A 14,458-nucleotide genomic window follows, 5' to 3' on the forward strand; every position below is an offset into this window, starting at 1 on the left:
GGAGAACCAGAGGTCATCCCTGGAAACTGTATAAAGAGTAGGGTAGTGAGAGTCAGGTTTTTTTTCGTGCAGAGTTGTAAATGATTGGAATGCCTTGCCTGAGAGTGTGGTGTCTGCAAGGAGTTTGAGTGTGTTTAAGACACAAGTATGATGAACTGTGTGTGTGTGTGTGTGTGAGATAAAAGGACCTCCCAGATGAGTCTTTGACTCCTTGAGGTCTCGGGATGATAATAATAATAAAAAAATTATAATGATAAAGGCTTAGATTGACTGAAAGCAATTGATCTGTAGAAAAGGAGATGTGGATAAGATTATGGTTGGATAAATACACTGTAGATGTCTGCTTTCCTCCTGGCAATCAGACATCTACAGTGTATTTTGGAGAGAGAGAGAGCAGGTTAAAAAAAGATTCATAGTGTTGGAAGAATGATGAGGTTTGTCTGATATTCTGGTTGGTAGGTTAATTGTTTGTTTGATTATAACTGATAGCAAATGATTCCATGAAGTTAAGAGAAGGGAGCCAGCTTGTGTTATGAACATTAGTCTCCTAGGAAGATAACTTCATAATTTGGGTAATTATACTGTATGAAATAAACCTTTAGTTGATTTCAAAGTAGTCAAAATGGGCAGCTTGGTTGTCTGAATTACATTACCAAAGACAACAGATGAAAGCTAAACACAAGTATATTTTGAGTCAGAGCAGACTGGAAAGTAGAGATTCTAGGTTTGATGTGACCTTTGATAACCAGGTTTTGAAAACCAAAGGAAAGGATGTTTCTGTTCTGCCATTATATTGCTTTCCTAATTTTAAAATTTCAGGCTTGAATGTTTTTTTTTAGCTCAAAAAGTGTGCTTATTAAATTAAGAGGTGATGTAAATGAATAGTAATGGTTTAATTTCTAATATTTTGTAGGCTTGTTAACATATATTTACAGTATAAGAATATTATTCTACAGTATTAGAATATAATTATGGAAAAGATAGACTTCAATTGGGTTTATATAGGTCAAATTTATTTGAAACTAAGTAAGAAATACCGACAAGCTTTGCTAACTTAGCTGTTTGGCTTCTGCAGAGTAAAAAAATAATAGATACAGAACAACTTAAACACTAAAACTGTTCACGAAGTAAAGAACCGAATATAATTGTATTTTTTACAAAAAACAGAAGAACGCATACATCACACGCATGGTTTCTTGTATGATGTCAACTGTTATTATGCAGGAACGTTCTGTAATTAGCAGCGAGATTTAAGTCTGGCATGCTTAAAGATCTTATGAGGGTCTTCCAAATATCAGGCAGAATTAATCCTTGGTTTCTATTTAGGTTGTGTTTAGAACGAATAATTGTTATGGCTTCTTTTATAATACGGGAGTGGAAATCTTCCTCTAAGTAGGGCATGGAGCTTTTGTCCCATTCAATGGTATGGTTTGTCCTGGAGAAATGCAGTGCTAACTCTGAATTGTCTTCTCTGTTATTGTTTACGTCTCCTACATGTTTTTTTTTTCTGATTTCCACTCTTCTAGAGGTCTGACCAATATAGTTTAATCCGCACGAACAGGGAATGTTATAGATGCCGGCATATTTGAAGAAAGCATGACTGTCTTTCGGAGATCTTAAGAATTGGCAGATAGTCTTTAAAGGTTTAGTCACTCGTATTCCTGTGGCTTGAGGAGTGTAGCAATCTTTTTGGAAACCGTCCCAGTATAAGGAATTGCAATGGTGGAATTATAATGTATTTCTTCAGATTTTTGTTGTGGGCAGTCACAGAAAAGTATCTTATGAATCAATTTTCTTGGGTAACCGTTGTCTATAAGGTTTTTTGATATCAGGGATAGTTCATCTTTGAGATCTTTATCTTCTGTAGTGATGCAAGAGGCCCTATTTTTTAGCACGATGTACGATGCTTAGTTTTTGGGAAATGTAGTGTGAAGATGTGAAGTGCAAGTATCGACCTGTGTTGGTTGGTTTGCGATAGACTGTAAGGCTGATGCGTCCATCCATTTGTTTCTTAACTAAAGTGTCCAGGAATGGTAATTGTTTGTCCTTCTCAAGTTCTAAGGTGAATTTTATTTTGTGATGGAAGGAGTTGATCTAGGTAAGAAAATCAAAAAGATCCTTTTCTGTGTTTTTCCATATAATAAAAATATCATCCACATATCTCCACCACAGTATGGGTTTAGGGTCTAATTGAGACAAAATTTCACTTTCAAGTTTTTCCATAAAGAGATCTGCACAAGGGGGTGAAAGAGTGCTGCCCATTGCAAGGCCTGTTAATTGTTGGTAGATCGTTTCATTCCATAAGAAAAAATTAGATTTTAAGCAATGATGGAAAAGAGAAGTAATGTCTTGAAGGAAGAGGTTTCTCAAATTGCTGATTACTTCATCTACTGGAACATTTGTAAATAATGATGTAACATCCAGGCTTGCAAGAATGTCTGTATAGGAGATCGAGATGTTCCTCAATTTTTCAACGAAATGTGAATTTTTTATGTAGGTATCCGTATTACGGATGTGTGCCTTAAGGAGACCTGTGAGATGTTTCGATAATAAGTATGTGGGAGAATTGATTTCATCAACTATAGAGCGCAGTGGTATATTCCATTTTTATGAACTTTGAGAGAGCCATATAGTCTCGGCGTTAGTGGATGCAACGACTTTAATCTTCGTTTTAAGTCTGTTGGCCAGCTGTCCATATTATGCAACAAGTTGTTTGTATCATTGTGATTTTTTTTCCTGTGAGGTTCTGAATTTAAAACAAAGTCTGAATCTAAAACTCTCTGACACAGTAAATAGATGTGTCAGAGAGTAAGTCCTTGTAATCTCTGGTGTTTATGACAACTGTAGAGTTCCCTTTATCTGCTTTTAAGATGATAATTTCTTTATTTTTCTTCAACCTACACATAGCTCTTTTTTTTCTAATGGTGTGATATTTTTGTTTGGAGCTCTTGAAGAAGAGAGAATGATAGCGCTTTTCAGTCTGAGGTCATTTGCTACGGGTTCTGGGACAGTTTCCAAGAAGATTGCTACACTCCTAAAGCCACATGGAATACGAGTGACTTTTTAAACCTTTAAAGACTATCTACCAATTCTTAAGATCTCTGAAAGACAGTCATGCTTTCAGAGATCTTAATATGCCGGCATCTATAACATCCCCTGTTTGTGCGGATTAAACTATATTGGTCAGACCTCTAGTCTGACCAATATAGAGTGGAAATCAGAAAAAAAGAACATGTAGGAGACGTCAACAATAACAGAGAAGACAATTCAGGGTTAGCACTTCATTTCTCCAGGACAAACCATACCATAGAATGGGACAAAAGCTCCATGCCCTACTTAGAGGAAGATTTTCACTCCGGTATCATAAAAGAATCATAACAGTTATCCATTCTAAACACAACCTAAATAGAAACCAAGGATTAATTCTGCCTGATATTTGGAAGACCCTCATAAGATCTTTAAGCATGCCAGACTTAAATCTTGTTGCTAATTACAGAACGTTCCTGCATAATAATAGTTGACATCATGCAAGAAACCATGCGTGTGATGTACGCGTTCTTCTGTTTTTTTGTAAAAAATACAATTGTATTCAGTTCTTTCCTTCGTGAACAGTTTTAGTGTTTAAGTTGTTCTGTATCTATTATTTTTTTACCCTGAAGAAGCCAAACAGCTAAGTTGGCGAAACTTGTCGGTATTTCTTACTTAGTTTCAAATAAATTTGACCTATATAAACCCAGTTGAAGTCTATCTTTTCCATAGTTCATTTGGTCAAAAATAATTTTAATCGTTAAGAATATAATTATATTTTATTTACTATATTAAGCCAGAATGAATATCATACCTGTGATATTAAATATTCAATTTCGACAAATTAGTTGGTTTAAAACATTTTTGCTCATTTCTTCCTCCCTTTATTTTAGGCTTTATTAATTACAATCCCAATAATTTGCAGTCTTTAGGACACATACCTGGTAAGTATAGTTTCATTTTTACTTATGAAGTTTTTTCTTTTTCCTTATGTTTCAGTTGCAGAAAACTATTGAAACTAATAACCTTTTTTTTTGTTAAAAAGGTTATCAGTTTGTATTAAACAGAATGTATTAAATTACAAATGATTGAGAATTCTGATTATTATAGAATATATCTCGTAAGTTTGTGAAGGGCCAAAAAAATTGTTTTTCAACATTTTTTGACATAATTTAATTTTTTCTATTTTGTTCTGCTTCAAGTGCATCCTTCATTTGGATATGATGTGAAAAATCTTTATATGGACTTTTTCAGTTGAGAGTGAGTAACTGGTCTCATTATGGAGGTAGAAGGTTTTTTTACTCCAGAAACTTGATTTTTTTTTTTTCTATCACAGACGTATACCAAACAGAGAATGTACTCAACAAATTTGTGAGGTAAATCATGTAATCTAGAGTGGCTTGTGATTAGTCCTGGGACTCTGTATAAGTACCATACAGTACTGCGATATTAGCAGTAATGAAAAGAATACTGCTCTTATTATTAGATACATTTATTCACAAAAATAAGGAATGATAATTTTATTATTGCAAATATTTTGGCCTGAAATTATTAGGCCATCATTAGCGCATGAGCATAATCACAACGTGAAGTTAGAACATGGAACTTTAATCCTTTTTTTCAGAGCTGGGCCACATAATGAAGTGCCATCATGCAGGTAGGTGGTTACAAAATAAAATGAGATTGCAATTAAAACTAAAATTAAAATAATTATTTTTGAAATACATCAAAGTAAACCAATTAGATAAATAAAATTAATGATATGGTATTTTTACACACACAAGGCGGCCCATAAGTCCTGGAACATGCTGTAGAAAGTGCTCGTCTTTGTGAAGCAACTGCAAAGTTGTTTAATATCACTAGATTATTTTTTTTTATTAGTTATGAAAAAAAAAAACACATCATGTAAATGCCTCTCATTTTCAGCTTCACAAAGATGAGCCCTTTCTACAGAATGTTTCTGACTTATGGGCAACCATGTATAAGGGGGGGGGGAGTAAGAAGAAGAGAAACATGCAATTGCTTGCCATTTATGAAGATGTCTCATCTTCATAAATCCTAAAATCTTGGCTTGGGCAAACAGTCATTCTGATTCAAGTGTGGGTGATGTAGAAGTGCTTCAGCATCTCTTTAAATAATTGCTCAATATTTTCAATAATAAAATTATTATTATTTATTCTGTATCACAAGTACCATTAAAATATCATAACAATATGCTATCCCATCCAGTTTTCTTAAGTGGTATGGGAATATATAAGGAAAATAATATTTATTGTGTAAAAAGTCTGTACTGAATGATTTTAGCATCTCTTCGTGACAGCTAGTTTTTAAAGTTGGCAAGTGCTGTGAAAGGAAATAAGATGCAAGTATTTCATTAGTTGTTGATATATTCTAGAGATATGGTGGTGGTGGTGGGTGAGAGATGCACCCAAGCATGTATTGTAATACCTCTGAGGCAAATGAGTGTGAGTGTAGAAAATTAAACTACCAGATACAGGTTTTAAATCTGAATGTGTTAGTAATAACATTCTTCTTCTTCTTCTCTTCCGTCTAAGACGGGTTGAGTCTTCTCTTGTGCAGGATCTTCCAGTCTTCTCTATTCCTTGCTGTTCGAAAAAGTTCCTTATATGTTCTGCATCCCGAGATGTTCTTTATTAATTTCAGCCAGGTAATTCTTGGTCTTCCAGGTCTTCTTTTTTCAGTTGGAAAAGTATTGATTAGGACGTTAGGAAGTCTGTCTGCATCCATGTGTACAGTGTGTCCAAGCCATCTCAGTTGTTGTTTTCTAATTTTTTCTATTATTGTCTTTTTATACAATAGTTCTTGTCTGACTGTGATGTTTGTTTTCTTTTCTATCCAACTTGTTCTATTTATTTTTCTTAAGCATTTCATTTCAAATGCCAGCAGTTTTTTCTCCTCTCTTTTTTTAACTGTCCACGCTTCTGCTCCATAGATGACTGTTGGTATAATTATTGCTTCATATAATTTGATTTTGGCTTGTTTAGATATCTTGTTTGTTTTCCAGATTTTCTGTAATTTTCCCATGGTGGTCCATCCTATTGCTATTCAGTGTTTGATTGTTTTGAGTTCATCTATTGTTTCTGTTAGTTTTGATCCAAGGTATATGAAGTTGTCTACTTGTTCTAATTGTTCTACGTTTAGGGTGGCTGAGATGGTAGTTCTGTTCCTCCCTATTTCCATCACTTTTGTCTTTTGTATATTTATTGTCATGTCATATGTTTTACAGGTTTCATTTAGCTTGTTGATCAACTTTTGTAGTTCATTTGGGGTTCTTGCAAGAAGGACGATATCATCTGCATATTTGATATTATTTATGTTTAAACCGTTGACGTTGATTCCAGGCTCATTGTCTATTGCTTTCTTTACAACTTCTTCTAGATATATGTTGAATAGGCATGGGGATAATGGGCATCCTTGCATTACTCCTTTTTGGATCTCTATGGGTTCTGTTGTGAGTGTGTCCTTTTTAATTATTGCATTTGTCTTAGAGTAATATTTTATCAGAAACTGTATTATATATTTGTCTATTGCTTTTTCTAGTAGAATTTTGAGAAGGATTTCTCTGTTGATGTTATCGAAAGCTTGTTTAAAGTCCACAAAATGACAATATAGTTCTTTATGGTCTTCCCAGCTGAGTTCTGCTAGTTGGTGCAATGTGAAAATTTGGTCTATTGTTGAATAGTTTCCTCAGAAACCAGCTTGTTCTGTGCCTATCATTTCTTCGTAGGTGTTTTTTAATCTATTTTGTATAATTCTTATGAATATTTTATAGGTGTGAGGGAGTAAATTGATTGGTTTGTAATTTCTGCAGTCCCTTTTGTCTCCTTTCTTGTATATTGGGATGATCTTTCCAGTTCTCCAGTCATCTGGGATCTCTCCTGTTTGTAGTATTTTATTGAATAGGGTTGTTAAATATTCTATTTATATGCTACCTCCATATGACCACAGTTCAGTAGGGATAGTATCAATGCCTGGTGCTTTATTGCTTTTCATCTGTTTTATTGCGTATCTAACTTCTTCTTGTAAAATATTTGGGTGATCATTATTTTCTTCTATTGTTGGCATTGTAGTTTTGTTTCCTTGGTGGAAGATAGTCTTAAAATGGTTTGACCAGATTTTTCTTATATATTCAATATTCCCGGTTTCAGTCATCTTGTTGTTCATCATTGTTACTGCTTTTGCTGAGAATTCCTTTGTAATTTCTCTTACAGTATCATGGAAGACTTTTAGGTTGTTTTTTGCACAATTTTTGCATATTATTTGCACAATACCTATCATACCGCTCCTTAAATTCATTCACTGACAAAGTACTCGCAACCACCTCAGGCAAACTATTCCACCCACTCGCCATCCTCCAAGCAAAAAATCTACTCCTAACATCCTTGCTAACCATGCTCTTACAAAATTTCCAATAGTCTCCTCATTCTCTCCCTTCCTGCCATGTACTGGAAAAAGTCTTCAGTGTCAATCCTATAAAACCTCTTTAATAACATATACTTCTATTAAATCTCCTCTTTTTCACTTATAAGTTAATTTTGAAGCCCACAGACTGATAGTCTGTTTTCATAGGGAGCATTCCAGTGACCTACCACAATCTTCGTCACACACCTCTGAATCTTCTCCACCAATTTATCCATACAGAATGCAGATTTCCAGATCTCTGCACAGTGGTCCTGGTCTTATTAAAGGTTTATATAGGGGAACAATAACCTCTCTATCTCTGCTTATTAGTGTGTTCTTCAACAACCACATAATCTGATGTGCTGTTTTTGGTACCTTTGCAATATGTCCTCTAAACTTTTGCAACTCCCTGTCCCCAATCACCCCCAAGTGCCTGTCCTCATCAGTTTCCTGCAGTTCAATTCCATCAGTATAGTACACAGTTTGTGATCTCTTCTTTCCAAAGTGCATAATCTTACACTTGGCCATGTTAAACTGACAGCCATTTACCTTTGCCCATACTGATGGTCGATTTAAGTTTTCCTGCAGGATCTCTTCATGACCTTCATTTACCACCACTCATCAGTTTAGCATCATCAACAAACAACTGAATATTTCCTGTAAGATCATTTTCTATATCATTGATGTACAAATTAAACAGCAGAGGATCAAGTATTGAGTCCTGTGATATACAACTGGTCAGCTGCCCTCCAAATTCCAGCCTAGTTGGTTGAGTGATTAGCATATCCACTCTCTAGCCAAAAGGCTGCAGGTTCGAATCCCGCTGTGTGCATGAATGTTTGTGATTGTCTGTGGAAATACTAGTGGTGGTGAATGGTAGATCGCATCGGTGTAGTTGTGGTTAGTTGTAATTATTGGATTGAGTGGTGAAGACAGAATTGTAGAGTAGGTGCCCTCCTTCGATGAGTCTTTGGACTCGATGGTGGTGTCACGTAATAATAATAATAATAATAATTCTTATGTCATGGCATGGCTGAAAGCTGACTCCTCAGTTTTTCATAATCACCTACTTGGTAATTCCACATACAGAAAATTCTTCATGTCTTGGCAGTCTTCTAGGTCACGACTACATGATCACTTTCTCCAAGCAGAGGCAGGGTATATTTATTGGTTATATAAGTTCTCTGATGCTAGGATCAGATTCAGCTCTCTCTCAAACTTCTTTTCCCCTCCATTACATGCTTCTTCAGGTAATTATCTCTCTTTTAGCAGGTGTATATTCATGTTCTTCTCTCCCTGTGACCATTTCTCCTCCCAGTAAGTCTCCATTGTTGAAATCTTCCATAGTAATTACTCAACCTGCGCTTATCATGCTAATTTGCCAGTGCATGTTTCTCCCTATATTTTTATAATTATATAAATATTTTCTATCGCTATTGTTACTTTTTTTTTTGTTTCATTGGCACTATCATAATCATTCTGTACTAGTGTAATCACATCTGAGGGTACATATCAGGAATTTGATGATTGTTAAACAAAAAAATAAATAAATAAATAAAAAATAACAATCTTTCAAAGGGATTACTCCAAAACAACTAGGATATCTGTTGTATCTTCAGTTTTCAGGAACTGAAGATACAACAATGGAGAAAAGAGTTCTGTAAGAGGAATCACCACAATTATTAGTGGTGATTCCTTTTACAGGACTCTTTTCTCCATTCCTAAACTTTTTCAATAGCCTCCAGAACATATTGACTCTCTTGATTATTTTATTTTCTTACCAACCTTCCCATGACTTTTGCTTAGCCACTTTTACAGTATTTTGCCTTTTAATATTTTTCTGTATGTTATCTTAGGGCACATGTCGACATACTTTCCAGGACTAATTCTTTAACTTCCTGAGTCCACCATAGATTGAGATTTTTCTTTTTCATCCTGCATCACCCCATGCGCTCCAGGAACTCCCATTACATTCACCAAAATTTGCCATTTGGTGTGGCTTCACAGCAGATTTTATAATAGAACCGTTCCTTTTTGAGGACATCACTTGGACAGGACCAGTAACTTTCCATCACTGCATGGAAATATTGTAATATGCTGAACAGTTCTGTCATTTGGCAACTTTGGCACATGCAGTGTCTGGGTTAGACCATTTTTATGCAAGATAGAAAACCCCTTTACATTGCATGACTGTACAGCAGCTTTTACGGCATCACTTCACAGAAGAAAGAGTGATTCATCGCTTCTTTCCAGTTGCATTGCCACCTCGCTTCCCCAATATTGCTCCTTGCAGTTTTTGGTTGTGGGGTTACCTGAAGGTCAACGTCTATCGTGGTGGTGTCTCAAACTTGGCATCCTTAGTGGACAGCATATCACAGACTGTGATGAACATTCCTTCAGACTTTACGTTCTGCTGTTGAGAATGCTGTATACAGGATACAATTTCTGGTCCACAAGAATGGTGGCCACATTGAACCAAGTGTGTGTAATCACATAGCTCAGTCATAAAGAATATGTTCATTTGTTTTATTGTCCACTTTTATTTGCTTATGATTGAGTAAAATAAGAATGAAAACAGTGTAATTTATGTCATCATCATGCGTATCAAGGATTTAGGCCTAACATGGCCTATTCCGGCCTTAGAAGTCATCGTTGAATCGTTTAAGAGGACATCCTGGTTTTCTTTTTCCTAATGGCTTGTACTTTAAGGCTTGTTTGGTAATCTTTCTGTTTTCATTCGTTGTAATTTATGTGTACACTTTCAAACCCAGTTAATGCATTCTATGTAGTGAGATTGCTTACCAGAAAGAAACACAGGCACCAGAATATTTCAGTAAATAACAGATAATAGTTAATGTATGACAGATAATAGTTTATCTTTCAAGATTTAGAAGATTATATAGGATTAATGTATTATTTCATGAATTCTTCATTTAAACAATAGCAGATAAAAAGAAAAATGTACTGTCTATTTCCTTAATTAGTCAATATTCACAATAAAAATTCTAATAGTTCTTTTACAGATTCATCAGTATTTTGTAATAAATCATTGAAAATAATTATATTGCACTGTAATTATTGAATTTTTGGAGATAAACAAAGCTTCAAGTGAATAAATATAATTTTATTTATTATATTTTTCTCACTGCTTCATTTGGGTTTATATCTTCAGAGAAACAGAGCTAAACTATCTAGATTCATTGTGTACTCTTTTGTTTATTTTTTAATTAATAAATGTAAAATAATATTAATATTGAATTTAAATTGCATGAGTTTAAATTTGTGTCTGATATTGACAAATAATCCAGGTTAGGATGATGATATTTGACTGGTTGAAGAATTAAGAGTTCCTAGAATTATTATATTAACACTAACCAAAGGAGAGACATTCTCTCCAGCTGGGAAGAGTGGTCATGTGATCTTGACCTGAGAGAGCGAGATTGCCAGATGTGGAATTTCAGTTAAAAAGGAATTTGTGAAATTACAAAGCACCTGATTATGATAAATTGAGAAGCTAGCTTCTTGAAGCAGTGCCATGACATAAGAATGTGAAAAGGAAAAGATGTTAATTGTACATAGAAGATAATCAGTTTGAAGAAAGCACTATCACACTATATGTTCTCAGTTAAGAGAATAAATAGTAAAAGTTAGATGGATTAGCATCATTAAGGGGGAGTTGCAGAATGAAAAAGCCGTGGGGGGGGGGCATATAAAGAAAAAGGCAATCAGCAAGCTCATGAGCAATGCAAGGCAGAGGCAAAAAGGGTAGCCGGTATCAAAGATAATATCATTGTTGTCAACCCAATTCTGGATCCTGGTTCTCACCAGCTTTTCCAACACTTAAATCACAACATCTGACACACAGATAAGTCTATAATTTGATGCTTGAGTTCTATTACCTCCCTTATAATCTTGTCCTCCTTCCACTCCTTTGGAACTTGACCCAGTGCAAGACTTGTACTAAAAATTGTCAAGGCAGATGTCAACTCCCTTGTACATTCCTTCAGAATACGTAGTGATATATTATTAAGTCTGACAGCCTTATTAACATCAACTAAAAATTCACACATATATCGCAGTAATTAAATTTGAATAATATGTGTCTTAAGTATCTTAAGACATCATCAGTACTGTTATTACAACAATACTAGGAATTACATTCAAAGGAACAGTTAGTGTGCATGCTTACATTGGAATCCCTCTATGCATACAGTAGCATGTTTTAGGACCTTTTTTTTGGGGGAGGGGGAATTTGGCTGTAATTTAAATTAAATTAAAATATCTAACTGATAAGCTTAGGCGTTGCTGGTTATTCATTACTTATTTTTTCACGGTATTAACAACACCACAAACACTTTTATCAACAAGGATGTTTTATTAACGCTAATATTTCGCTGATTTTCAAATCAGCATCATCAGAGCACAACACACATGTAAACGCGACAGTGAGTGAAACAATATAATTGCAGAAAGACAAAAGGTCTAAAGTCCTATTTTTGGCGCCCTCTAACGAAAAAAAAAAAAAAATAAAAATAAAAAAAATTAAAAAAAAATAAAATTAAATTAAAAAAATAATAAATAAATAAAATAAAAAAAAAAAATAAATAAAAAAAAAAAAATAAAAAAAAAAAAAAAAAAGCAGCAGTTATCCAGGAGCTTTCCTTAGGATAACTGTCTCCCAAATTTTTGGCAAATTAATGCAACCATATTTGTTAAGGTTTATTAATTAAATTAAATTAAAATATATCTGATTAATTTATTTTATACAATCGAGGATAATAATTTCCCAGACTTTTGGGATAGTGAGACGGTCATTACGGTTCAGATTGGGTTTGTGATGTAAGGCTTCAGCACTTTATATAAATGCTCATGATTCTGTGATGTAAGGCTTCAGCACTTTATATAAATGCTCATGATTATATAAGAATCTATGTAGCAGCTTAGTGTTTTTCCATTGGATCCTATGGCTATGGTTTTCGACTCCATGTAGTGCAAAGCTAGATTTCTGCAGTTTGATAAGATAGATGTGATCTTTGAAGTTCAGAGATGTGTTTACTTATAGATTTTCCTGTTTGTCCATATTAAGAAATCTTACAAGAACATGGAACTTCGTATACGCCAGGTAGCATCATAGGTGAGAGTTTGTCTTTTGGAGAAGGTAGCAAATTGTGGATCTGGTTGATTGGTTTATTGATAGCAGTGAGTTTGTATTTCTTTACACTAAGACAGTAATACAATGTATACACTTAAATGATGTTACTATCATTTTCTCTGAAGGCTAAGCATCCAAATTAAAACATCACAGAGGACAACTCTTCGGCATGTTATAAACACAAAAGACGTAAATCATCAAACAATTAATTCTATATATCAAATAACTATCTTTTCCCCTCAAATCTAAACATCAAAATCTAATCATAATATAGGACAGCTCTAAGGCATGTTATAAGCATCAAAGACGTAAATCATCAAACAATTAATTCTGTATATCAAATAACTATCATTTTCTCTCAAAGCTAAGCATCAAAATTTAAACATCTCATAGAACAACTCTCAGGCATGTTATAAGCATCAAATACGTAACATCAAACAATTCTGTATTAACTTTCACAAAAAGAATGAAACACTCACTTAGCAATCAATTTTTCACACCATTACAATTCTAAATTCTATAATTTTCTTATCAGCTCTTTTAAACCATTTCAATGTAATACAACGTAAGCTTAAACTTTCATTAACATCTTTTCAATTACTCTAAAAGCAGATTTTACTTAATACGAATTAGTTTTCAATCTATTACATCTTTCAATCCTAAGAATTCAGTCTATCCAAAACAGTCCTTGACATCATAAATTAAGAGAAAGTTTTCAACAAAAAATTCAACTCACATTAATTCTTTCATAGGCACAATTGCACATTAATCGTATCTTCTCTTTGGGCTTATTCTGGATCCCCCTCTATTGTTATGGCTTGCTCTATCGCTTCAGACGCATCACGGAAACAGTGTTTTCCTCTGGAATTTCTCGCGGGGCTGGAGCTCGATCTTTCGGCGTTGTAGGTACTAGGACGTACGGTCTGATGGTCAAAGCCTTGTCATTCGGTTCCTGAGCTGCTACTTGCTTGATAAGGATTCACCTCCAGTTACCCTCCACAAATTCATCCAGGATTCCGTGGATCGACCTCCCCCCTCTTCTCCCTGCGTCACGTCTCCCGATGCATGCTAGTCCATTTTTCCCAGTCGATCTCCCTTAGTTCATTCCTGACCTTTTTATTTCACCTCTCTGGACCTTGTGCAAAGTTTCTTAGATCCCAAATATTTCCGCGCAAACTTTGAACTAAGGTCTGAGATCCCCGTACCTATCACGTGCTAACTCCTTTCCTTCTAGAAAGTTCCGACTTCTATCTCCCTGAAGTGTAGTTTAATCCCCTTTTCAGCATAGCGTAACAGCTTCTGATATATTCCACCCCTTCTACTATCGACCTTGAGGGCAGTGTCGGACTGCTTTTGTTACAATTGGGTTCCATTCTACCCTATACCAAGTGATACATCAAATATATTTCCGAACTCTAAGGTAATTGCCCCTAAACTTCTATTTTTAGATACTTGTTTACTTTATTTTAGCATGTTAAATTTCTTGGGATCTCTAGAGATGGGCATTTTGTATTACTTATGTAGGTAATTCTAACATACTTCTGCTCTCTAAGGGATTTTCTTTTGAAATACACACTCATATTTTTTCTATCTAACAGTATCATGTAAATTTTTCTGGGCTAATTTTATATGGGCTGATATTATTATTTACATCTATTATATACAAGTTTACAATTCTTTGAATTTCGGATGTGACTCCTGTAAAATCGATGCAATTAAACTTTGTAAGCTTTATGATGCTGCATCGAATTTTACAGTAGGAAGGGAGAAAACAAGAAATCATCCTTAGAAATCATGTAAGTGTATGGTTAGCAATGGTGTGAGGACTAGATATTTTGCTTGGAGGATGCAGTAAAT

At 34.5% G+C, this 14,458-nt stretch overlaps 1 protein-coding gene across 1 annotated transcript in view; it reads left to right on the top strand.

The window, feature by feature from the left end:
- The window catches only part of LOC150106282 (cytoplasmic polyadenylation element-binding protein 2-like), a 417,239-nt gene that overhangs the window by 88,231 nt on the left and 314,550 nt on the right, over window positions 1-14,458 (top strand). The window contains exon 3 of the mRNA XM_090393070.1: window positions 3,921-3,971. Coding sequence (XP_090249196.1) covers window positions 3,921-3,971 — 51 coding nt within the window. The remainder of the gene's footprint in view (window positions 1-3,920; window positions 3,972-14,458) is intronic.

Source organism: Typopeltis vanoorti, chromosome 5 (genome assembly GCF_054136105.1).
Source record: "Typopeltis vanoorti isolate ZY-2024b chromosome 5, IOZ_Tvanoo_1.0, whole genome shotgun sequence".
In the NCBI taxonomy this organism is placed as follows: Eukaryota; Metazoa; Arthropoda; class Arachnida; order Uropygi; family Thelyphonidae; genus Typopeltis; species Typopeltis vanoorti.